Genomic DNA, 26,192 nt, shown 5'->3' with positions numbered 1-26,192 from the left:
ATCCACAGATGTACTACTCACTCTCGGCCCTACTGATCCACAGATGTACTACTCACTCTCGGCCCTGATGATCCACAGATGTACTACTCGCTCTAGGCCCTACTGATCCACAGATGTACTACTCACTCTAGGCCCTACTGATCCACAGATGTACTACTCACTCTAGGCCCTACTGATCCACAGATGTACTACTCCCTCTCGGCCCTACTGATCCACAGATGTACTACTCACTCTCGGCCCTACTGATCCACAGATGTACTACTCGCTCTAGGCCCTACTGATCCACAGATGTACTACTCACTCTCGGCCCCTACTGATCCACAGATGTACTACTCACTCTAGGCCCTACTGATCCACAGATGTACTACTCACTCTAGGCCCTGCTGATCCACAGATGTACTACTCACTCTAGGCCCTACTGATCCACAGATGTACTACTCACTCTAGGCCCTACTGATCCACAGATGTACTACTCGCTCTAGGCCCTACTGATCCACAGATGTACTACTCACTCTAGGCCCTACTGATCCACAGATGTACTACTCACTCTCGGCCCTACTGATCCACAGATGTACTACTCCCTCTAGGCCCTACTGATCCACAGATGTACTACTCACTCTAGGCCCTACTGATCCACAGATGTATTACTCACTCTCGGCCCTACTGATCCACAGATGTACTACTCCCTCTCGGCTCTACTGATCCACAGATGTACTACTCACTCTCGGCCCTACTGATCCACAGATGTACTACTCACTCTCGGCCCTACTGATCCACAGATGTACTACTCCCTCTCGGCTCTACTGATCCACAGATGTACTACTCACTCTAGGCCCTACTGATCCACAGATGTACTACTCACTCTAGGCCCTACTGATCCACAGATGTACTACTCACTCTAGGCCCTACTGATCCACAGATGTACTACTCACTCTCGGCCCCTACTGATCCACAGATGTACTACTCACTCTAGGCCCTGCTGATCCACAGATGTACTACTCGCTCTAGGCCCTGCTGATCCACAGATGTACTACTCACTCTCGGCCCTACTGATCCACAGATGTACTACTCCCTCTCGGCTCTACTGATCCACAGATGTACTACTCCCTCTCGGCTCTACTGATCCACAGATGTACTACTCACTCTAGGCTCTACTGATCCACAGATGTACTACTCGCTCTAGGCCCTGCTGATCCACAGATGTACTACTCACTCTCGGCCCTACTGATCCACAGATGTACTACTCCCTCTCGGCTCTACTGATCCACAGATGTACTACTCCCTCTCGGCCCTACTGATCCACAGATGTACTACTCACTCTCGGCCCTGCTGATCCACAGATGTACTACTCACTCTCGGCCCTGCTGATCCACCGGGTCCTGTTGGTCCTCTGACTCCCATAGCACCCTGTGGTAACGGACATAGAAAGCAGATCAAACAAACATGGTCCATTTTCATTCACCTTTTGATTGACGTTCCTGACAGAGGAGGTACTGTACATCACAGGAAGTTGGTGGCACCTTATTTGGGGAGGACGAGCTGGAGCGGTATTAGTGGAACGGTATCAAATACATCAAACACGTGGTTTCCAATGTTTTCCAGGCGTTTGATGCCATTCCATTCGCTCCGTTCCAGACGTTATTATGAGGCATCCTCCCCTCAGCAGCCTCTTATGCTGTACATCCAATCAGCCATAATTGGCCCTAAGACTCCAGCTCCCAAACTATCTACATGCAGTGCTTGAAGAGGACTGAAATAGGAGCTGGTACTCAGGATTTTAGGGTCCAGTACTGTTTATTTTCACCTGGCGGATATCAAGCAGGAGAAAAGCACCGGTCTGTTCCGGCCCAATTCATGCTCTGTCCGCATAGAGAATCATTGTGTCCTGAGGATCTATATGTCCTGATATCATTAGGTGATGAGGATCGTTAGGTGATGAGGATTGTTATGTGATGAGGAGTGTGAGGTGATGAGGATCGTGAGGTGATAAGGATCGTTAGGTGATGAGGATCGTTAGGTGATGAGGAGTGTGAGGTGATGAGGATCGTTAGGTGATGAGGATCGTTAGGTCATGAGGAGTGTGAGGTGAGGTGATGAGGATCGTTATGTGATGAGGATCGTTATGTGATGAGGAGTGTGAGGTGATGAGGATCGTTAGGTCATGAGGAGTGTGAGGTGATGAGGATCGTTAGGTGATGAGGAACTTTAGGTCATGAGGATCGTTAGGTGATGAGGATCGTTAGGTGATGAGGATCGTTAGGTCATGAGGATCGTTAGGTCATGAGGATCGTTAGGTGATGAGGATCGTTAGGTGATGAGGATCGTTAGGTGATGAGGATCGTTAGGTCATGAGGATCGTTAGGTGATGAGGATCGTTAGGTGATGAGGATCGTTAGGTCATGAGGATCATTAAGGCAAGAGGATTGTTAGGTAATGAGAATCGTTAGTTGATGAGGATCGTTAGGTTATGAGGGTCTGTAACTGATACTCACAGGGGGTCCACCTTTGCCCAAATCACCTGGAAGTCCTCCTGGCCCCGGGGGTCCCTGTTCAGAGAAACACGTATTAATTCACTGAAAATTATGACTTGTACTAATTTATCATATACTTTTTTTTGTTGTTGCATTTTTCATAGTTTTGAAAGTTTTTCAACAAAATGTCTTCCCAATGCATCAAAGGTATCTTACCATGGCTAATGTGAACGTTTTCAGACATTTTGCTAGATACTGTACTATAAAGATGTAATACATGTGTCATGTGTGAATGTTTAATTAATAATACTGTAAAATACTTACAGGGGGTCCATCATCTCCAACGCCCTATGGAGGAAAACAGAAGCACCAGACGAGTCAATGACATAAGATACTACAGCATCTTTATAGGCTCTATGAAGGCTCTATGAAGGCTCTATGAAGGCTTAATTAATAAGCCTTAGAAGCTACGTTTCATGTGATGTGAGAAAGCTGAATGCTCTATAGCTGGGCCCTCTGAGTCTTCAGTGTGGACTGATTCCACTAATGAATGAGTGGTTCATAGAGAATAATGTAACTCACAGCTAGTCCACGAGGTCCTGGTTTCCCGGGTTCACCCTGAAACAAAGTTTCATGTCAGTTTGAAAACACAGTGAACATGAGACAACAGTAAAGAGAATATCTAATATATACTGTGAGTTAATCATCCCCCATCCAGCACCCAAAGCAAACTATGCATGTAGAAGACATACAAGTATTTTCTCCATGAAGACATGTTTTTAGCTTGTCATGTAAACACAAACAGAATTCAGTATCCTTTCCTATTTCTACCAGGACCACAGACACATACTAAAGATCTAAGATGCTTTGGATAAAAGCCTCTGTTGCATGTATTCACACGACTTGTATTCTTATACTGTAATAGTCTAGCGACTGTTCCAAATCCTTAGACATTGTCAAACACACACCAAACACACACTAAACACACACCAAACACACACTAAACACACACTAAACACACACTAAACACACACCAAACACACACCAAACACACACTAAACACACACCAAACACACACTAAACACACACCAAACACACACTAAACACACACCAAACACACACTAAACACACACTAAACACACACCAAACACACACCAAACACACACCAAACACACACTAAACACACAGCAAACATACATCAAACACACACTAAACACACAACAAACACACACCAAACACACACAATACACACACCAAACACACACCAAACACACACTAAACACACACCAAACACACACCAAACACACACCAACTAAATTTTGCCGGTGTTTGGTTCCTGTGCTGTAATATTCTCCACAATTTATTTTCCTTCTTAGACAAATGAAGCCATCTGAGTAAAATCATTAACTAGAGACTCAACAAACTATGTATGTGTAAAACATCAAAAGTATTTCTCCATAAAGACATGCTTTCATCTCATCAGAAACACAGACCAACAGGATCCTACTCCGTATCCTTTCATCTCATCAGAAACACAGACCAACAGGATCCTACTCCATATCCTTTTGCCACTTCCACCAAATATACTGGACAATTTCCTTCTCAGAGAAATGAAGCCGTCTGAGTAATTACTTAACTAGAGACTTCACAGACTGAATTAACATTCTTTCAGTTTAATCCTGTGACTGAGAACCTGAGCCAGGCAGGGTGCACTTGGCCCAGCAAATGTTCCCCCAAGGCTTGGGTCCTGTTCATTATGCACCAAAATGAAGAAAAAAATTTGGGAGGGACTTAGTGAACTCGTCCAATAAGAAACTCTAATTTTGTTCTCCGTTGCAAAACGTTTTTAAAATGTTTTCCTTGCTTTTCCTAATGAACACGACTATGATGCTTGGGCCTGGTTCCCCACGGAGATTACCCAGAACTCTGGCAGGGAGGGATCAGGGATCAGGGATTAAAGCTCATTTGTCATGAGGAATTGCTTTACGCGTTGTAATTGTAATTCCTGCTGTCTTGCCTGCCAACACAGTGGGCGAATGGACGGTCAGCAGCTTGGCGCAGTCACCCGGCTGAGAGTTACCCTGGTCCCAGATCTGATTGTACTGTCTGGTATGACAATGACCAAAGGAATTGACAAGACAGCACCAACACATCTGGGACCAGACTGTCTGGTGTGACAATGACCAAAGGAATTGACAAGACAGCACCAACACACCTGGGACCAGACTGTCTGAGAGTCTATGAAGCAGAAACATTAAAGGGCTCATTAGTGATTAGTTACTCACTTTCTGTCCAAGGGGACCATCGGGACCTTCGTCTCCAGTAGGACCAGTCAAACCCTGCAGAGACAGGAAGAGAGGAGCGAGAGACCAGGCTTCACTAATCCATCACAACAAAGACAGAAATGTTGTCCAACGTCAGTAGGAGATCAGCTGTACGCTAGAAAACCATAAGAGTTAGTTACCTTTTCATACGCGATCATAACAAAGTACCTTTCTCTAAGAAATGTTTTTGCAACTTTACCAACTTTAAGGTGTGCTTTAAGTCATCCTAATCTCATAATAATTCCAGCTGTATACGTACATGATGTCACAAAAAAGTTGCGTATGTCACACAGCTAATGGAGTGGGAGGAGCTCAGAAGTAGGCGTGTGTACGTGGGCAGGACTAAACGATGCCCCACCCACAATGAATGAATCGGTAAATGCTGTGCATTAGCAGAAACAGGTATCCAGTACTTTTCAGCACAGCTTGACAGAATGGCAAAGCTGTGAAATACATGCAGTTTTCCATTCTCTGACTTATGTTGGCATTTTCAAAATAGTTTCAACAAATGCTTCCTTGGATTATATTGATTTAAGATAGATCATGTTTAGTTGGAATAGATGATGGCATCTAGTCTGGAATAGGAATCATCTCCACAGACACCACGGTCAGGACACTACAGAGACATCTCTCTGAGACAGTTACTGGGAGAGTGGTTAACCCTAACCCACATTCCTCTGGTCCAACTCAAACAAGCCCCATTGACAGGTACCATTCCACAGCAGCCTGAGGATCCAACTGGGACTGGAGACACCCACAGCACAAACACTGCTGGGTCCTGTTTCACTAAGGCTTTACGGGCGTGAGAAAAAATATTGTGTCCCATTCAGAGGGTGAATGGGCAAGATAAAATATTTAAGTTCCCTTTGAACGGGGTCTGGTAGTAGGTGCCAGGCGCACCGGTTTATGTCAAGAACTGCAACGCTGCTGGCTTTGACACTCTCAACAGTTTCCTGTGTGTATCAACAATGGTCCACCACCCAAAGGACATCCAGCCAACTTGACACAACTGTGGGAAGCATTGGCGTCAACCCTGTGGAACGCTTTGGACATCTTGTAGAGTCCATGCCCTGACAAATTGAGGCAGTACTGGCAAAAGTACTAGGAATATTAGGTGTTCCTAGTGTTTGATATCTCATCCGTATGCCTTTGTTCACCCTCTATAAACCTACTACAGTCACTTTGTGAACCTACAGCAGAAGTGTGACTGAAATGCAAACTGCGTACAAAGTGATACATGGATCATGTACACTTAACAGTATGCTTTAGGATATCAGTACAAACTAATATCCTACGAGTGTTTTCCTAACCCTCTTCTCTCCCTCCAATTTGGATGGAAGCTACAGTTAATTAAGTGCAGGCCTTCCTTCTCTCTGCCTGAACAAAGAGACTGTTGTGTTACAAAGGAAACTGTCAGATTCTTAGCCTTTTCTTTGCTCCCGAGTGGCGCAGCGGTCTGAGGCACTGCATCTCAATGCTAGAGGCATCTCTACAGACACCCTGGTTCAGCGGTCTGAGGCACTGCATCTCAGTGCTAGAGGCATCTCTACAGACACCCTGGTTCAGCGGTCTGAGGCACTGCATCTCAGTGCTAGAGGCATCTCTACAGACACCCTGGTTCAGCAGTCTGAGGCACTGCATCTCAGTGCTAGAGGCATCTCTACAGACACCCTGGTTCAGCGGTCTGAGACACTGCATCTCAGTGTTAGAGGCATCTCTACAGACTCCCTGGTGCAGCGGTCTGAGACACTGCATCTCAGTGCTAGAGGCATCTCTACAGACTCCCTGGTTCAGCGGTCTGAGGCACTGCATCTCAGTGTTAGAGGCATCACTACAGACACCCTGGTTCAGCGGTCTGAGACACTGCATCTCAGTGCTAGAGGCATCTCTACAGACTCCCTGGTTCAGCGGTCTGAGACACTGAATCTCAGTGCTAGAGGCATCTCTACAGACTCCCTGGTTCAGCGGTCTGAGACACTGCATCTCAGTGTTAGAGGCATCTCTACAGACACCCTGGTGCAGCGGTCTGAGACACTGCATCTCAGTGCTAGAGGCATCTCTACAGACACCCTGGTGCAGCGGTCTGAGACACTGCATCTCAGTGCTAGAGGCATCTCTACAGACTCCCTGGTTCAGCAGTCTGAGGCACTGCATCTCAGTGCTAGAGGCATCTCTACAGACACCCTGGTGCAGCGGTCTGAGACACTGCATCTCAGTGCTAGAGGCATCTCTACAGACTCCCTGGTTCAGCAGTCTGAGGCACTGCATCTCAGTGCTAGAGGCATCTCTACAGACTCCCTGGTTCAGCGGTCTGAGACACTGCATCTCAGTGCTAGAGGCATCTCTACAGACTCCCTGGTTCAGCAGTCTGAGGCACTGCATCTCAGTGCTAGAGGCATCACTACAGACACCCTGGTTCAGCAGTCTGAGACACTGCATCTCAGTGCTAGAGGCATCACTACAGACACCCTGGTTCAGCGGTCTGAGGCACTGCATCTCAGTGCTAGAGGCATCTCTACAGACACCCTGGTTGATTGATTGGCGCCTCTCTTAGGTAAAGAAGTGGTCATTACCACTTGATGAAGCAAGATAATAATTTTAAGGGTAGAAGGTGCACATATTGAGAAGTTCCACCCCCTAGCAAATGTACTGCTGCTATAACCTGAGTATGACAGTCATCATGACTAGTTCACTATTGCTATCATCAAAGATGACAAAAAAGGCGCCAATGACGACAAACAGGAAATTGAAGGCAAAAAGGATGAATGATTTGAAACAGGATACTCACATCAGCCCCGGGCACACCTGGCAACCCGGCTGAGCCTAGTTTACCTGCATCTCCATCAGGACCCTAACAACACAACCACAATAGAAAGCAGAACAACATACTGACAGTCAAATACATCAGAATTACTAGATGATAATGACATAGTATTGTGTTAACAATAAAATATGTAATAAAAAGTGTATAATTACAGCAGGGCCATCCTCTCCGTCGTCTCCCCTCTCACCCTGAAATAAAAAAAGGCCTACATGTGAAATGCATAGATAAATATATAAACATATATCTATATATATTCACAAATGTATACATATGTGTTTATACATAATTGGTCTAATTCCAACTCTTCAGCATGCAGCTGGTTATGTTTGTGAAAAAGGGTTGTGCTCGCCCACCATTCAAATCACATAAACGCATAATTATGAACATGAGTTGTGATAATGCTCTTTATCATTTGGAAGATAATTCAAGTTAATAGAGGAGAGAACTTACAGCGACACCATCAATTCCTGGGACACCTGCGGGTCCTGGAGGGCCGACGGGGCCCGAGGCCCTCTGGACAAAGAGACGGTCAAACAACGCAATCAGCTATGGATATTATTGCTATACATAATGAACATACATCTGTATGGGACATACTGTATGTCTGAAAATGAAGCAGAAGTCTCCGTTAGGCTTAGCCAAAAATAATTAATTCAAGGAACAACAGGTGCATAACCACCACAGCAAAGCAAACATAAGACACCAACACAACTGAAGCAAATACCCTTTGTTCTGAGAAATGGGTTGAATCCATGTGATAGTAGCTACCCACTGGGCAGACATCAATTCAACATCTATTACATTTAGGTTCCAACATCATTTCATTGAAATGATGTGGAAACAGCGTTGATTCAACCAGTGTGTACCCAGTGAGTACACTATGTAAATAAATACTGTATGCTCAGTCACAGTCACCCAGCTACAAAAATGAAATTATCATCCTTTGATTTGTTTCAGTCTTTCTTATAGAACAAATTCTCTTGCATGAGTAGACCAACTAGAATCTGGACATTCTGCTAGTTGATTCCACAACAATAAATCCATGAGAATAACATAATGTAGATACACTCACCTGAAGTACTATTTCGTCAACCTGAAAACAGAGGTACACAGAGAAGGACTTACCTGTGTGGAGCAAATAAGGACAATCTGCACCAAAAGTACCCAAAAAAGTTGCCCGTGAGCCATGGTCTCTCCTGCTCTTCCCTCTCCCGGACAGCAAGAACGGGTAAAAATGTTTTCCTTTTTCTTGGATGAGTTGGGTTGACGGACCCCGACAAAAAAAGTCACCCGGCTGAATCCGTTTCTACCAACTGAACCGCCAGAGGTACCATAGGCATCAAAGCCTTATGCATATTCATGACCTGCTTAGTTATAGGAAGTGATTGGCAGAATTCACGGACTGCGCCCGAACAGACTGGGAGGGTTTATTATGGGTGCAGAGGGCAAATGGAAAATGGAAAATAATTGCGGGCGATTTAAATGGCTTGTGATTTATTGGCTTGGGATTTAATTGTTCATCTTTCATGTTGTTTATTTACAATGGTTGCCTGGACTAGATAATACCAGCCTCTGTACTGGCTATTTTGATAATTAAGTCTGATAATTTGACCGTGGTTGCAGTCTGTTTTGTCAATGGTTCTTACCGACGTCCTGGCTGGTAGGTCATTGCAGGTCTGTGGTCGCCCCACATCACAATCAATGTGCATCGATTGGAGTTCAAACTGAAAAAGACATACAATAATAATAATCACTCGGACATAAGTCACATTCACAACCTATAAATATTATAATTGGCAAAATAGTGATAGTTAAATCATTAGGTATCGTCACCAATCCTCAATCGGCTAAATCATCATGTAGGCCTAGTCCTCACATCACATCACATGCTTGATTCTCAACTAATCATACTAATTTGACCCTAGCAGTAAGATAACTACTGATTGTAATGTTATTAATTTAAATCATTAGGTATCGTCACCAATCCTCAATCGGCTAAATCATCATGTAGGCCTAGTCCTCACATCACATCACATGCTTGATTCTCAACTAATCATACTAATTTGACCCTAGCAGTAAGATAACTACTGATTGTAATGTTATTAATATCTCTTTACTGTGACCACGAATAGAGTGAACCTGCCTGATGATAAATATATTTGTTTAAAGACATCCCAAACCACTTGGACAATTATTATCAAAGGGCAATTAAGCGCGATATTACGCGGACTTTTACTCTGTGATTTAGTTTTGGGACTATATTACAAACATCTCCCTATAATATTGCGCTGCCATCATAGAAACTTTGCCTGGTCTTCCCTAGACACAGCCAGGTCATCTTCTGGACTAGAACCTCTGTGTTACAATTCCCACTTATTTGTAGAAATTGACATGGCGGAGCGCCACGCATTCCACATAGGCCGCATTCAGCTAAAAAGTCACTCTCGGTGTAGGTCATTTACAGTAAAACTCTCCAATGTAGGCTAGAGTGTATGCCGAAAAGCTAGGTTTGAATATTTGGAGTGGCCCTGCCGTTACTTAACAAGCGCAGTCACTATTGTGCCTTAAAGTCCCAAACCTCTTGTACTTGCCATAGGACTAGTCTTATGAAATGAGGCTAAGCACAAGTTTACAAAAGAATCAACTTACTGGCACTGCTAAAACGGGGTTATCCTTCAGCTTTCCAATCAACGTGTATCCATCCAGGTTGACTATACCTCTCTGGGGTGTGTTCTGAGAGTCCACCATAATGCAATCCACGAACAGAGTTACAGAACGCTTGCTGACTTTCAGTAAGATGTTGTGCCATTGAGAGTTGAAGAGGAACGGTAGGAAAGGGAAAACGGCCGTCTCTCGTGTTTTATTCAATGTTGTGAAGGTGAATTCAAGAGAGAGCGATTCTCCGTTCAGTCTAACGGCAAGCTGCTCTTCGCCGTTCAAATCTAGCATTTGCCAAATATTCCAGTTCTTGGTTACGGTACTGCCGTTCATTCGTAAAACTGTCACAAACGCAAATTCAACCGGTAGTCCAAGGGGATACGCTGATCTGAAACATGGGAGAGAAATAGTCACCTATCTTGTACATATTAGCCTTTGATAAGTTGGCAAACATCGCCATGCATAATAGGCCTAAATGTTAAGGCCTAGTTGTCTCTTCATCTACATGCTTTACACATCGAGTCCAGAGTAATTTACAAAAAAGCGTATATAATTGTAGTTAAATTATACACAAGTGATGATATGCCTAAAACAATGTAGAATTCTTCTAAAGTGAGCAGTGGCCCTTCATGTGGCCTATTAGCGCGGGAGGTAGCCCAGCGGTTAAGATCTTTGGGCCAGTAACTGAAAGGTCGCTGGTTCGAGTCAACTGGGTGAAACATCTGTCGATGTGACCTTGAGCAAGGCACTTAACCCTAATTGCTCTTGTTAGTTGCTCTAGATGAGATACTGCAATGTGCTGTGAGTTACCCAGATTCAGCACCATGGACAGGGACAGTACCAAACATGACCGGTAGATGGCAGTGTTCACCAATACTGCAGCTCTTTGGCCAAATATTGCAGAACCGTTAACCAACAGTATATATTTAATTTTACTATTGTTTCTGGTGTTATCCCTAAGATCTGGAAAGTGGAACATGTCCTCCCCCTACCAAAAGGAGGAGATCCTTCTGCCTTAGATAACTACCGTCCAATCTCCAAATGATCTTGCTTTTCCAAACTTTTAGAATCCCTGACCAACTGTCAGATAAGAACTTCTCGTTCTACTCTTAATGTGAATTGAGTTTCAGAGCTGGTCATACAGTAGCACCGTTTCAGCCGCTACGCTCCTTTTAGATAAAGCGTTAAGTTGCTTGGATCATAAAAATCATTGTGCTGCCTTATTTATAGAGCTTTCCAAGGACTTTGACACTGTTGACCATCACACTCTCATTCAAAGGTTGACTGACATAGGCCTGAATCAGGCTTCTTGCAAGTGGTTTGAGAATGATCTGACAGACAGGGTACAGTGTGTGATTTGTGATAGTGTCAAAGTCTAGGTTCCTGGATATTAGGAAAGGTGTACCACAGGGGTCGGTACTGAGATCTGTTCTCTTCACTATTTCTATATATAATATTGGTCTATTTGTTCCAACTTGTAATATTCATCTGTATGCAGATGATCCTGTTATGTATGCCATTGCCCCAACTGTTGACCAGGTGTTGTTAGAGCTGCAATCTGACTTTGTTGCCTTACAGAATGCCCTGGTTTTTTTAAAGGTGGACTTAATGTGGGCAACACTAAATATATGTTTTTCTCTAATTCTCACACTTTTTTTCTCCAATGGACTACATATTTATTAATTGAATGGTTCTCCCATTGATCAGGTTCCTGCCTATGAATATCTGGGCTTTTGGATTGACAAGGATTTATCGTTTAAAAAACATACTGTGGCAGGTAGCCTAGTGGTTAGAGCATTGGACTAGTAACTGAAAGGTTGCAAGTTTGAATCCCCGATCTGACAAGGTAAAAATCTGTTGTTCTGCCCCTGAACAAGGCAGTTAACCCACTGTACCTAGGCTGTCATTTAAAATGAGAATTTGTTCTTAACTGACTTGCCTAGTTAAATTAAAATAAACTTGTTAAAAAGCTAAGATATAAAGTGGGCTTATTTAAAAAAAAATAGATCTTCCCTCTCCCTAAACAGCAGGAAAGAGATTGTACAGTCAACTTTCCTGACAGTTCTTAACTATGGTGACACAATACCCAGAATACAACAAACAGCCACTAACTACTTTTAACCCTTAGGATGCTGTCTACCATAGAGCCCTTCACTTTATCACAGGTGACAGTTTTAATACTCACAACTGCATCCTGTATCAAAAGGTTGGCTGGTTCTCATTGAAGTCCCGTAGATCAATTCATTACTCCCTGTTTGTTTACAAAGCTTGTTTACAATTAGATGTTCTGGGTCCGCTCGGGATTGATTGTTGTTTTGTTTGACATTGTATTGGTTGTTGTATTGCTGTGATCAGGGCACCCTTGGGATCCAGACCATGGTCTCAATGGGTTTTCCCTGAATAAATAAAGAATAATCATCCTAAAATAATAATCCATTACATCTACAGCGCTAGCCTCCCACTGGATCAGTGCTATTTACCTTGTGTTAATTCTGAAGTTGAATGCTGGCCCTATTTTGTAGGCAACATGCTGAGAGGTTGATCCAGGCCCCTTTTGAACAGTTCCTCTTCTGGCCAGCTCAGCAATGTGAAACTGGGACATGATATAAAAACCTGTTGGTAGGTTACAGTACATCAGGGATACTTGTTGACGTGGATATTTTTAATTCGTTTTTGAACGGTTGTTTTGTTCCCAGTAATTTGAACTCTCACCTGGGAAACCATCCTCTCCGACCTTAATCGGAGGACACAGGCCCTGCTCAGTTTGAATGTCAGCTCCAGAGGAAAAATACACCCCTGCAAAGAGGAAGAGACAGACTGACTTGTCAAGGCTGAAGTAGGATGTGTGTGTGTGTGTGTGTGTGTGTGTGTGTGTGTGTGTGTGTGTGTGTGTGTGTGTGTGTGTGTGTGTGTGCGTGCGTGCGTGCGTGCGTGCGTGCGTGCGTGCGTGCGTGCGTGCGTGTGTGTGTGCGTGCGTGCGTGTGTGTGAGTGTGCACATCCAAGTGCCACCTTCTTCCTAGCCTGCACCAGTGCTGATTGCCTTGTAGCCTGACCTTCACACTGAAAGAAGCTGCCACTGCAGTGATTACAGTACGTGGACAGACAGACATCCAATCACCCAGTGTTTGGAAAGCTGCTGCACTGCTGTACGTAGCCCTGCTGTGAGCACTGAATAAATATTATCTATGAGTGTCGGTTGTTTCCTCTTAAGCCTAACACCCTGGCTCGAGACTTGACATCTTGGCTCACTGATGCAGTCATACCTAGCTGCACCATTGTATCAATCAGTTTCTTACCATAATGAAATGTTGAAATTAGATTACCATCATGATCATCATCATTATCATCATCGTCAGCATCCCTCATTCCTGACCTCACATCTTTAGTAACATCTCCTAAGGCAGCAGTGTAAGCCATACATTTCTATAAGAACTATTCACATCGCTTATACATTAAGCTTTTGCCAGAGTTTAAGAAGATAATTACATGTACTACCCTACTGTTTGTATGTCTTCTACAGAGTATTAAACAATACTTACTCTGCGATTGAAGGCCTGTGCTGAGGCATTGTGGGATCACATGGCATAACAAGTAGAGGAGGACCTCCCTAAAATACAAATGTCATGTCATCACAGATGTTAGGAACCCAGATGTTAGGAACGCAGATGTTAGGGACACAAATGTTAGGAACCCAGATTTTAGGAACCCAGATGTTAGGAACGCAGATTTTAGGAACATAGATATTAGGAACGCTGATGTTAGGAACTCAGATGTTAGGAACGCAGATGTTAGGAACACAGATGTTAGGAACGCAGATTTTAGGAACATAGATATTAGGAACGCTGATGTTAGGAACTCAGATGTTAGGAACGCAGATGTTAGGAACACAGATGTTAGGAACGCTGATGTTAGGAACCCAGATTTTATGAACCCAGATGTTAGGGACACAAATGTTAGGAATCCAGATTTTAGGAACCCAGATGTTAGGAACGCAGATTTTAGGAACATAGATATTAGGAACGCTGATGTTAGGAACTCAGATGTTAGGAACGCAGATGTTAGGAACGCAGATGTTAGGAACACAGATGTTAGGAACGCTGATGTTAGGAACACAGATGTTAGGAACACAGATGTTAGGAACGCAGATGTTAGGAACACAGATGTTAGGAACACAGATGTTAGGAACACAGATTTTAGGAACCCAGATGTTAGGAACGCAGATATTAGGAACCCAGATGTTAGGAATGCATATATTAGGAACCCAGATGTTAGGAATACAGATGTTAGGAACGCAGAAGTTAGGAACACAGATGTTAGGGACACAAATGTTAGGAAACCAGATTTTAGGAACCCAGATGTTAGGAACGCTGATGTTAGGAACACAGATGTTAGGAACGCAGATGTTAGGAACACAGATGTTAGGAACCCAGATGTTAGGAATACAGATGTTGGAATGCAGATGTTAGGAATCCAGATGTTAGGAACACAGATGGTAGGAACACAGATGTTAGGAACGCAGATGTTAGGAACATAGATATTAGGAACGCAGATGTTAGGAACGCTAATGTTAGGAACCCAGATGTTAGGAACACAGATGTTGGAATGCAGATGTTAGGAATCCAGATGTTAGGAACACAGATGTTAGGAACACAGATGTTAGGAACGCTGATATTAGGAACACAGATGTTGGAACACAGATGTTAGGAACACTGATTTTAGGAACCCAGCTGTTAGGAACACTGATGTTAGGAACACAGATGCTAGGAACACAGATATTAGGAACACATATATTAGGAACACAGATGTTAGGTTAGGAACACAGATGTTAGGAACACAGATATTAGGTTAGGAACACAGATGTTAGGAAATCAGATGTTAGGTTAGGAACACAGATGTTAGGAACACTGATGTTAGGAACGCTGATGTTAGGAATACAGATGTTGGAATGCAGATGTTAGGAACGCAGATGTTAGGAACCCAGATGTTAGGAATACAGATGTTGGAATGCAGATGTTAGGAATCCAGATGTTAGGAACACAGATGTTAGGAATACAGATTTTAGGAACCCAGATGTTAGGAACGCTGATGTTAGGAATACAGATGTTGGAATGCAGATGTTAGGAACGCAGATGTTAGGAACCCAGATGTTAGGAATACAGATGTTGGAATGCAGATGTTAGGAATCCAGATGTTAGGAACACAGATGTTAGGAACACAGATGTTAGGAACGCAGATGTTAGGAACATAGATATTAGGAACGCAGATGTTAGGAACGCTGATGTTAGGAACCCAGATGTTAGGAACACAGATGTTGGAATGCAGATGTTAGGAATCCAGATGTTAGGAACACAGATGTTAGGAACACAGATGTTAGGAACGCTGATATTAGGAACACAGATGTTGGAACACAGATGTTAGGAACACTGATTTTAGGAACCCAGCTGTTAGGAACACTGATGTTAGGAACACAGATGCTAGGAACACAGATATTAGGAACACATATATTAGGAACACAGATGTTAGGTTAGGAACACAGATGTTAGGAACACAGATATTAGGTTAGGAACACAGATGTTAGGAAATCAGATGTTAGGTTAGGAACACAGATGTTAGGAACACAGATGTTAGATTAGGAACACGGATGTTAAGTTAGGAACACAGATGTTAGGTTAGGAACACAGATGTTAGGTTAGGAACACAGATGTTAGGTTAGGAACACAGATGTTAGGTTAGGAACACAGATGTTAAGTTAGGAACACAGATGTTAGGTTAGGAACACAGATGTTAGGAACACAGATGTTAGGTTAGGAACACAGATGTTAGGTTAGGAACACAGATGTTAGGAACGCTGATATTAGGAACACAGATGTTGGAACACAGATGTTAGGAACACTGATTTTAGGAACCCAGCTGTTAGGAACACTGATGTTAGGAACACAGATATTAGGAACACAGATATTAGGAACACAGATGTTAGGAACACAGATGTTAGGAATACAGATGTTAGGAATACAGATGTTAGGAACACAGATGTTAGGAATACAGATGTTAGGAACGCTGATGTTAGGAATACAGATGTTGGAATGCAGATGTTAGGAACGCAGATGTTAGGAACCCAGATGTTAGGAATACAGATGTTGGAATGCAGATGTTAGGAATCCAGATGTTAGGAACACAGATGTTAGGAATAGAGATTTTAGGAACCCAGATGTTAGGAACGCTGATGTTAGGAATACAGATGTTGGAATGCAGATGTTAGGAACGCAGATGTTAGGAACCCAGATGTTAGGAATACAGATGTTGGAATGCAGATGTTAGGAATCCAGATGTTAGGAACACAGATGTTAGGAACACAGATGTTAGGAACGCAGATGTTAGGAACATAGATATTAGGAACGCAGATGTTAGGAACGCTGATGTTAGGAACCCAGATGTTAGGAACACAGATGTTGGAATGCAGATGTTAGGAATCCAGATGTTAGGAACACAGATGTTAGGAACACAGATGTTAGGAACGCTGATATTAGGAACACAGATGTTGGAACACAGATGTTAGGAACACTGATTTTAGGAACCCAGCTGTTAGGAACACTGATGTTAGGAACACATATATTAGGAACACAGATGTTAGGTTAGGAACACAGATGTTAGGAACACAGATATTAGGTTAGGAACACAGATGTTAGGAAATCAGATGTTAGGTTAGGAACACAGATTTTAGGAACACAGATGTTAGATTAGGAACACGGATGTTAAGTTAGGAACACAGATGTTAGGTTAGGAACACAGATGTTAGGTTAGGAACACAGATGTTAGGTTAGGAACACAGATGTTAGGTTAGGAACACAGATGTTAAGTTAGGAACACAGATGTTAGGTTAGGAACACAGATGTTAGGAACACAGATGTTAGGTTAGGAACACAGATGTTAGGTTAGGAACACAGATGTTAGGAACGCTGATATTAGGAACACAGATGTTGGAACACAGATGTTAGGAACACTGATTTTAGGAACCCAGCTGTTAGGAACACTGATGTTAGGAACACAGATATTAGGAACACAGATATTAGGAACACAGATGTTAGGAACACAGATGTTAGGAATACAGATGTTAGGAATACAGATGTTAGGAACACAGATGTTAGGAATACAGATGTTAGGAACGCTGATGTTAGGAACGCTGATGTTAGGAATACAGATGTTGGAATGCAGATGTTAGGAACGCAGATGTTAGGAACCCAGATGTTAGGAATACAGATGTTGGAATGCAGATGTTAGGAATCCAGATGTTAGGAACACAGATGTTAGGAATACAGATTTTAGGAACCCAGATGTTAGGAACGCTGATGTTAGGAATACAGATGTTGGAATGCAGATGTTAGGAACGCAGATGTTAGGAACCCAGATGTTAGGAATACAGATGTTGGAATGCAGATGTTAGGAATCCAGATGTTAGGAACACAGATGTTAGGAACACAGATGTTAGGAACGCAGATGTTAGGAACATAGATATTAGGAACGCAGATGTTAGGAACGCTGATGTTAGGAACCCAGATGTTAGGAACACAGATGTTGGAATGCAGATGTTAGGAATCCAGATGTTAGGAACACAGATGTTAGGAACACAGATGTTAGGAACGCTGATATTAGGAACACAGATGTTGGAACACAGATGTTAGGAACACTGATTTTAGGAACCCAGCTGTTAGGAACACTGATGTTAGGAACACAGATGCTAGGAACACAGATATTAGGAACACATATATTAGGAACACAGATGTTAGGTTAGGAACACAGATGTTAGGAACACAGATATTAGGTTAGGAACACAGATGTTAGGAAATCAGATGTTAGGTTAGGAACACAGATGTTAGGAACACAGATGTTAGATTAGGAACACGGATGTTAAGTTAGGAACACAGATGTTAGGTTAGGAACACAGATGTTAGGTTAGGAACACAGATGTTAGGTTAGGAACACAGATGTTAGGTTAGGAACACAGATGTTAAGTTAGGAACACAGATGTTAGGTTAGGAACACAGATGTTAGGAACACAGATGTTAGGTTAGGAACACAGATGTTAGGTTAGGAACACAGATGTTAGGAACGCTGATATTAGGAACACAGATGTTGGAACACAGATGTTAGGAACACTGATTTTAGGAACCCAGCTGTTAGGAACACTGATGTTAGGAACACAGATATTAAAAACACAGATATTAGGAACACAGATGTTAGGAATACAGATGTTAGGAATACAGATGTTAGGAACACAGATGTTAGGAACACAGATGTTAGGAACACAGATGTTAGGAACACTGATGTTAGGAATACAGATGTTAGGTTAGGAACACTGATTTTAGGAACCCAGCTGTTAGGAACACTGATGTTAGGAACACAGATATTAGGAACACAGATATTAGGAACACAGATGTTAGGAACACAGATGTTAGGAACACTGATGTTAGGAATACAGATGTTAGGTTAGGAACACAGATGTTAGGAACACTGATTTTAGGAACCCAGCTGTTAGGAACACTGATGTTAGGAACACAGATATTAGGAACACAGATATTAGGAACACAGATGTTGGAACACAGATGTTAGGAACACTGATTTTAGGAACCCAGCTGTTAGGAACACTGATGTTAGGAACACAGATATTAGGAACACAGATATTAGGAACACAGATGTTAGGAACACAGATGTTAGGAACACAGATGTTAGGAATACAGATGTTAGGTTAGGAACACAGATGTTAGGAATACAGATGTTAGGAACACAGATGTTAGGTTAGGAACACAGATGTTAGGAACACAGATGTTAGGTTAGGAACACAGATGTTAGGTTAGGAACACAAATGTTAGGAACACAGATGTTAGGTTAGGAACACAGATGTTAGGTTAGGAACACAGATGTTAGGAACACAGATGTTAGGTTAGGAACACGGATGTTAAGTTAGGAACACAGATGTTAGGTTAGGAACACAGATGTTAGGTTAGGAACACAGATGTTAGGAACACAGATGTTAGGTTAGGAACACAGATGTTAGGTTAGGAACACAAATGTTAGGAATACAGATGTTAGCAGATGAATAAGCCCTCTTTGTACCAAAAACAGAATCCTATATATAGAATCCTATATCATCAACAGCAGGGCTCTGCAACCCTCTTCCTGGAGAGCTACCGTCCTGCACATTTTAACTTCCAACCCTAATCTAGTGCACCTGATTTGAATCATTAGCTGGTTGATAAAATGAATCAGGTTAGTTACAACAGGAGATGGTGCAAAAGCCTACAGTAGGGGAGCTCTCCAGGAACAAGGTCGGAGACCCAAGATCTACAGATTTGCAGTTCAGTTTAAAATGTATAGCTTAGTCTGTGAACATTAATACATGAATGACTGTATAATAGCAGCATGATAATGCAAAGCAATACCTCCATACATCAATCAATAAATTAATGTATACCTTTTTAATCCACCCATTCAGTAGGCCTTTAGCAGGTTTTCTGTGGATGGTCAAGTCTGTCCAGGGGTCCCAGCTGTGTGAGGAACAAGACGAACCTACAAAATAACACCTCTGGTAGGACTAGCAAACTGAGGAGGTTTTCTTTGAGGCGTGACTGAAACTGTTCTCCGGGGGTGGGGAGTGGGTCCGGTGGTTAAACACTGTACTAGGGTTAGTTTCCCATTTCAAATCAAATTGTATTCGTCATATACACAGTTTACAGCGGGTATAAAGGTGCTCCTTCCACAGTGCAGTACAATATCAATCTCCATAATAATCAAACGTCAAGAAGTAGTAAGAAGGTATTATGCATAGTAATCAAACAGTTATGTACACGATCAGATATACAGTCAAAATGATGAATGTACTATGTCAATTATGACTGTTTTTATCATTATAAAGTGGATAGTGTCTTGGTCACACAGGTGAATAAATAGTGTGTAAATAGAACAACAGCGTTGACTGTGTGTAAATGTCCTGGAGGGCAGCAAGCTCACCCCCAGTGATGTATTGGACAGTCCACACCACCCTCTATAGAGCCTTGCAGTTCATGGAAGTGCAGTTGCCATACCAGGTGGGGATGCAGACAAGATGCTGTCAACGGTGCATCTATAGAAGTTCCTGAGGGGCCATGCCAAATATGATGTACATGTTTATCTCAGAGGGATTATAACGCAAGTGTCCCGTGCTCCATCCCTGATAAGAAAGAACCTGTGTGTCTTCATGTTTAGTTATTTCATTACCATCTTCCTGTCACATGAGATTGATTAAAACCATTGATTATCATGATGACTAATCGTCGGTCAGATGGTAGATGTCATGTAGTAGGCCCCCCAAAAATGCAACTAATACTGAGCATGTATTGAAGGAGAAAAATGGATCAACCGAATCCACGTTTGGTGTTATGGTATGACGGACAAGCCCCACCCACACCACCCTCACCCCTATCTGGTGACCTATTTGAACAGTCAGTGTTCCCAATATTTCTGTCCTCTTCATTCTCTGTGATCTGTTCCCATACAAGCCTGACTGAAACATTTCCACACAGTTCACACCATAGATTCACACTTAGGACACCAACAAAACCGTTGTTTGGTGAAGGTAATGTGAAGAAAGACTCTTCAACAAGCACTCAGTTTTGAAGGTCAGGAAGAGCTAATAAGGGTTAACAATGTTATATGTTTCTATAGCCCATGGTTGTGTCCCATATGGCACCCTATTCTCTTTATAGTGCACTACTTTTGGCCCATAGGGTGGCCCATAGGGTATCCCATAGGGTATCCATAGGGTTTCCATAGGGTTTCCATAGGGTATCCATAGGGTATCCATAGGGTATTCCATAGGTTCCATAGGGTATCCCATAAGGTTTCCATAGGGTATCGATAGAGTATCCATAGGGTATCCCATAGTGTGGCCCATAGGGTGGCCCACAGGGTGGCCCATAGGGTATCCATAGGGTATCCATAGGTTGGCCCATAGGGTATCCCATAGGATGGCCCATAAGTTATCCATAGGGTGGCCAATAGGGTATCCATAGGGTATCCATAGGGTGGCCAATAGGGTATCCATAGGGTATCCTATAGGGTATCCATAGGGTATCCCATAGGGGGGCCCATAGGGTATCCCATTGGGTATCCATAGGGTATCCCATAGGGTATCAATAGAGTATCCATAGGGTATCCATAGAGTATCGCATAGGGTATCCATAGGTTATCCCATAGAGCATCCCATAGGGTATCCATAGGGTATCGCATAGGGTATCCATAGGTTATCCCATAGAGCATCCCATAGGGTATCCATAGGATATTCCATAGGGCATCCATAGGGTATCCCATAGTGTGGCCCATAGGGTGGCCCATAGGGTGGCCCATAAGGTATCCCTAGGGTATCCCATAAGGTATCCATAGGGTATCCATAGGGTATCCCATAAGGTATCCATAGGTATCCATAGGTTATCCCATAGAGCACCCCATATGGTATCCCATAGGGTTTCCATAGGGTATCCAATAGGGTTTCCATAGAGTATCCATAGGGTATCCATAGGGTATTTATAGGGTATCCATAGGGTATTCCATAGGGTTTCCATAGAGCATCCATAGGGTATCCCATAGTGTGGCCCATAGGGTATCCATAGGGTGGCCCATAGGGTATCCCATAGGATGGCCCATAGGTTATCCATAGGGTGGCCCATAGGTTATCCATAGGGTATCCTATAGGGCATCCATAGGGTATCCATAGGGTGGCCAATAGGGTATCCATAGGGGGGCCCATAGGGTATCCAATTGGGTATCCATAGGGTATCAATAGAGTATCCATAGGGTATCCATAGGGTATCACATAGGGTATCCATAGGTTATCCCATAGAGCATCCCATAGGGTATCCCATGGGGTTTCCATAGGGTATCCAATAGGGTTTCCAATAGGGTTTCCATAGGGTATTCCATAGGGTATCCATAGGGTGGCCCATAGAGCACCCCATAGGGTGGCCCATAGGGTATCCATAGGGTATCCCATAGGGTATCCATAGGGTATCCCATAGTGTGGCCCATAGGTTATCCATAGGGTATCCATAGGGTGGCCCATAGGGTATCCATAGGGTTTCCATAGGGTATCCATAGGGTATCCAATAGGATTTCCATAGAATATCCATAGGGTATCCCATAGGGTATTCCATAGGGTTTCCATAGAGCATCCATAAAGTATCCCATAGTGTGGCCCATAGGGTGGCCCATTGGGTGTCCATAGGGTATCCATAGGGTGTCAATAGAGTATCCATATGGTATCCATAGAGGATCCATAGGGTATCCATAGGTTATCCCATAGAGCATCCCATAGGGTATCCAAAGGGTATCCCATTGAGCATCCCATAGGATATCCATAGGTTATCCCATTGGGCTCTGGTCAAAATAAATGCACAATAGGGTGCCATCTGGGACATACTCCATGTCTTTATCAAATGCATTACCGTGTTCATACAAGTCAGAGATCAAATTAAAGCAGGAAGTAAATAGACTATTGGCTCGCAATATGATATTTATTTTGTAGCCTTATAGCCTGCCACCTGCATTAATATGTAATACATAGCCTACATCAGGGGTAGACAACCCTGTACCTGGTGTGCCACAGGTACTGCAGGATTCTATCCCAAAGAGGCAGCACACTGAGCAACTTAGTTAAAAATGTATCGGCTCAGTGATTGCCTAAATTCAACACACTTGGTCTTCCAGGTCGGTTAAATCAAAAACATGAAGTTTCTGCGGCCCTCCAGGACCAGGGTTACCTACCCCTGGTTTACACTATACCATTACAGATATCTTTGGGAGTTGCATCATTCCCTTTTCACAGTATCCAATAGGTGCCAGAGATCACATGTCAACAGAAAGTTAACAGAGTAGTATAAAGACTACTGCACGTCTGCAAAGAGGCCAGGGCTTTTATGGCACAGGTGGTCTCCGCCCTACAGGGTCACTGGTTCAAGCCCTGTTCTGCCAGTTCCCCCTCAACCACTATAATAGATGGTAGTTATAAAAGATTATTTCACATTTACCCTGGCATGCCTCATCTCCAACCATATCCAGGTGGGATATGGACCAAGCAATCCATCTAAACTCAATCACTGAAGAATCTGGATCTGTCACATCAGTCGTAACAATTACCACTCATAGAGAATGATAGAGGACTCTTCTTTGTATCTGTCCCATTATGGAGTCTGTGAGCGAGCCATTGAGGCCATCTCCGTTTTGAAGTAGTCCATTTTCTATGAGTTGAAAAACAAACTGAAAGTGTGCATGCTACCACCTGGAGTGTGTTTGAACAGCTATAAAGGCAAGGTTGGGGACTTACTGCCACCTGCAGGTATGGCATATTTGCTCACAGGTATAATTCATTGGATGAACCCTCCTGCTGACCTGGATGGCATTGTGTGATCCCTCCTCGACACATAGGAAGTCCCACCCAGTAAACGACTTAAATGTTGAAAGTCCTCACTGACCCTGCCCATGCTAAAACAAGCTTTTGGGCACTAGAGTCCTCTATCATTCTCTATGGTACCTGAAAGAGAGCGACTCTCCATTTGGGCTAATCTTTAACCTGCTAGCACCTCCCCAGGTAAGAGGGGAATAAGGCAACCTCAGAGTTACACACAAGGATACTTTATTAACACACACACACACACACACACACACACACACACACACACACACACACACACACACACACACACACACACACACACACGCACAGATGAAATGTACATGGAAAGGTAGTGGAATGGTAGTAGTTCTGTACTGGGCAGAAAACAGGGGTAATGAATACATTGTACAAACTGTGTGATAGCACGAGAGCAATGATCATTGTAATAAAGGACTGTATAAATGGATATGCTACCAACGATATACACACAGGCAGAATGCAATAGGCAATAGTAAAAACTATAAAGAACAACAAGCAATAATTATACACATGTTACACACTCACTTTGTGCAAGTACACCATCCCACATGTCCAAAGAGATATGAGGGAGTCCAGCTGTTGTTGTGCAGGTCAGAGATGAGCTTGCTGGTCTCTCTGTGTCTGCTTGAAGGAGACTGAGAGAGAGGCAGGATCTGGGGATCTGGAACCAAAGATGTGATTGGCTGACCCCACTGTGTGATAAGGCCCCTGGCAACCATGAGCCCTAGCAACCAATCGGTTTGGCTATGGCTAGAGGTGTGAAGGGCAAGTTCATGATTTGACATCGGTTATTTGAGTTCTCAGTTGTCTTGAAAGCACCAAAAGAGTCACCGGCAAGGACGTCAGAGGACCACTTGACAGGATCTGCGCAGCAACTGCGCAGTTTTTATGTTCGACAACGTGCGTGGTCGCTTCCACTGTTTTCCTTTTTTCCAGCGGATCGTCGCTAGCCTTGTCAGGCTGCGGAGGCTGTGTGCAAGATCAAGGGACTGGATTGACTACCCATGTCGTTGTCCCGTTTGGTTTTGAAGTCGGCTTAATGCTGTTTTGTTATAGTATTTCGTATTTTAACTATCAGGAGAAGTGATCTGTCGACACAGAATCTGGTGAGTACTGAGTAGATCAACGCGCCAACGAGCTAGCTAGCTAGCTACTAGATAACGGCAACGTCAGATCCGATGTGTGAAAATAAAGCCATTGGCTGCTGCTTTAGTACTTGAAAGATTAGCTAGTTAACTTTAAACTCGTAGCTAGCTATCGTGCTGGCTAGCTAAGTAAGGACGGCTAGCTAGTTACTGCAAAACTAGCAATGTAACGTTAGCTAACAGTAGCTAGCTAACGTTATGTGGTGAGACTGACAGCTAATTTAACTAACGTTAACTACTGTAGCCAACACATTATCTATATAACTACTGTGCGTTGTTGACTCAACTATTTGTCTGTTTCTTCTGAAGAAACCCCAGCTAGTTAGTTAGTTGACAGAATTCCCAGTTAACTAGTTATCTTGCTATGGCGTTTTGATGGTAGAAGCTGGCTAGGTAACTAACTACACTTGCGAGACAGATGATGTGTGGTGATTCATTCTGTCCTTGTTTGCAGTAGTAGGGGATGGTCACAGAATATTTCAACATCTGAGAATGATCCTGTGAAACTTTTGAGGAAATAGTAGGCCTATGTAAGTTGCTCAATCAACAGGACCTACATAGACGAAGTGTTTTCTGCATGTGTTACATAGCTAACTAACTACTGAACCAGAACCCTTAATTAGTATGTTCCTAGACCCTGGGATATAAATGTTACTCTCCCCTGAACTGTCATACGTTCCATCAGTCAAGGTAACTAGTTAACGTTAGCTAACTAGCTATACCATGTTGTTATATCTCTTCTCAGACATGACTTGGGCTATTTCTTCTCAGTAAGTTGTCAAAATGTTATTGCTGTTCAGTTGCGTAACTAGCTAGCTTGCAAGCTACCTACACAATGTTGAAGTATCCTCATAGACTCACTGTCAAGAGTGTGACTAGGTTGGAAAAAGAGGCAGGTAGACTACAGGTATGATTGTTAAAGACACTCAGAGAGCAGACACAGGTAGCAAAGTTGTTTTGCTTGGCAAAGATCAATAAACTGAAACTGTCATGAATGGAGCTTACTGTTTCTCTACAATCATTTAACTTCCAGGAGTAGCACTGGCTTCAAAAGACCAGGAGTAGCATTGGCTTCAAAAGACCAGGGAGTGGAGTGTGAATTCCATAGATTATTATAAGGTGCATTATTAATCAGAAAGCACACATAGCTGCACTCAGGAAGGAAACGGGTTGGCACCACACTACACAGTGGATTAGAAAAGCACATGCATACTAGCTAACTATACTGTACTATACTGTAACCTAAATGTGTTCTAGTCTGCATCATGCTGAGTTATGAGGGAAGAACAATAAGGGTGACTCTCCGGTTT

The 26,192-nt window shown here is 43.1% G+C and overlaps 3 protein-coding genes across 8 annotated transcripts in view; 1 reads left to right on the top strand and 2 right to left on the bottom strand.

Moving 5' to 3' along the window:
- LOC110513561 (uncharacterized) overlaps nt 1–9,023 on the bottom strand; it is a 36,381-nt gene extending 27,358 nt beyond the window's left edge. Inside the window, exons 1-9 of the mRNA XM_036989982.2 lie at nt 8,745–9,023; nt 8,070–8,132; nt 7,772–7,807; nt 7,584–7,646; nt 4,757–4,810; nt 3,054–3,089; nt 2,796–2,819; nt 2,493–2,546; nt 1,354–1,407 (exon numbers count right to left, since the gene is read on the bottom strand). Of these exons, the coding sequence (XP_036845877.2) occupies nt 1,354–1,407; nt 2,493–2,546; nt 2,796–2,819; nt 3,054–3,089; nt 4,757–4,810; nt 7,584–7,646; nt 7,772–7,807; nt 8,070–8,132; nt 8,745–8,807 (447 nt within the window). The 5' untranslated portion in view covers nt 8,808–9,023. The remainder of the gene's footprint in view (nt 1–1,353; nt 1,408–2,492; nt 2,547–2,795; nt 2,820–3,053; nt 3,090–4,756; nt 4,811–7,583; nt 7,647–7,771; nt 7,808–8,069; nt 8,133–8,744) is intronic.
- LOC149985679 (collagen alpha-1(IX) chain-like) lies at nt 9,016–24,599 on the bottom strand. Of its 3 annotated transcripts, XM_090243341.1 has the most exons (8): nt 24,263–24,599; nt 20,284–20,407; nt 19,748–19,820; nt 13,818–13,885; nt 12,990–13,073; nt 12,758–12,890; nt 10,269–10,665; nt 9,016–9,343 (listed from the first exon to the last, which is right to left on the bottom strand). In XM_090243341.1, the coding sequence occupies exons 3-8, from the start codon at nt 19,762–19,764 to the stop codon at nt 9,137–9,139; spliced, it is 906 nt and encodes a 301-aa protein (XP_090099467.1). In that variant the 5' UTR covers nt 19,765–19,820; nt 20,284–20,407; nt 24,263–24,599; the 3' UTR covers nt 9,016–9,136. The 3 variants fall into 3 exon arrangements, with proteins under 3 accessions (XP_090099467.1, XP_090099475.1, XP_090099480.1); XM_090243349.1 differs by lacking the exon at nt 20,284–20,407 and having other exon boundaries at nt 19,748–19,842; nt 24,263–24,376; XM_090243354.1 differs by lacking the exons at nt 20,284–20,407; nt 24,263–24,599 and having other exon boundaries at nt 19,748–19,907.
- Nucleotides 24,439–26,192, top strand: part of LOC110510598 (protein FAM135A) — a 52,811-nt gene continuing 51,057 nt past the window's right edge. For all 4 annotated transcript variants that reach the window (XM_090243308.1, XM_090243307.1, XM_090243304.1 and 1 more), the window contains exon 1: nt 24,439–24,843. The gene's annotated coding sequence lies outside the window, so the exon portion shown is untranslated. The remainder of the gene's footprint in view (nt 24,844–26,192) is intronic.

The sequence above is a fragment of the Oncorhynchus mykiss genome, chromosome 1, assembly GCF_057628025.1.
Source record: "Oncorhynchus mykiss isolate SJ-2025 chromosome 1, ASM5762802v1, whole genome shotgun sequence".
In the NCBI taxonomy this organism is placed as follows: domain Eukaryota; kingdom Metazoa; phylum Chordata; class Actinopteri; order Salmoniformes; family Salmonidae; genus Oncorhynchus; species Oncorhynchus mykiss.
The sequence above is the reverse complement of the archived record's forward strand: the minus strand, read 5'-3'. Positions and strand labels throughout refer to the sequence as shown.

What these genes read in the sequence shown, in the direction of transcription:
- LOC149985679 (XM_090243341.1), bottom strand. An exon ending in CACAGGCCTTCAATCGCAGA is followed by an intron (nt 13,074 to 13,817) that starts GTAAGTATTGTT and finishes TCCTCTTTGCAG; the next exon opens with GGGTGTATTTTTCCTCTGGA. An exon ending in ACCCCGTTTTAGCAGTGCCA is followed by an intron (nt 9,344 to 10,268) that starts GTAAGTTGATTC and finishes TGTCTTTTTCAG; the next exon opens with TTTGAACTCCAATCGATGCA.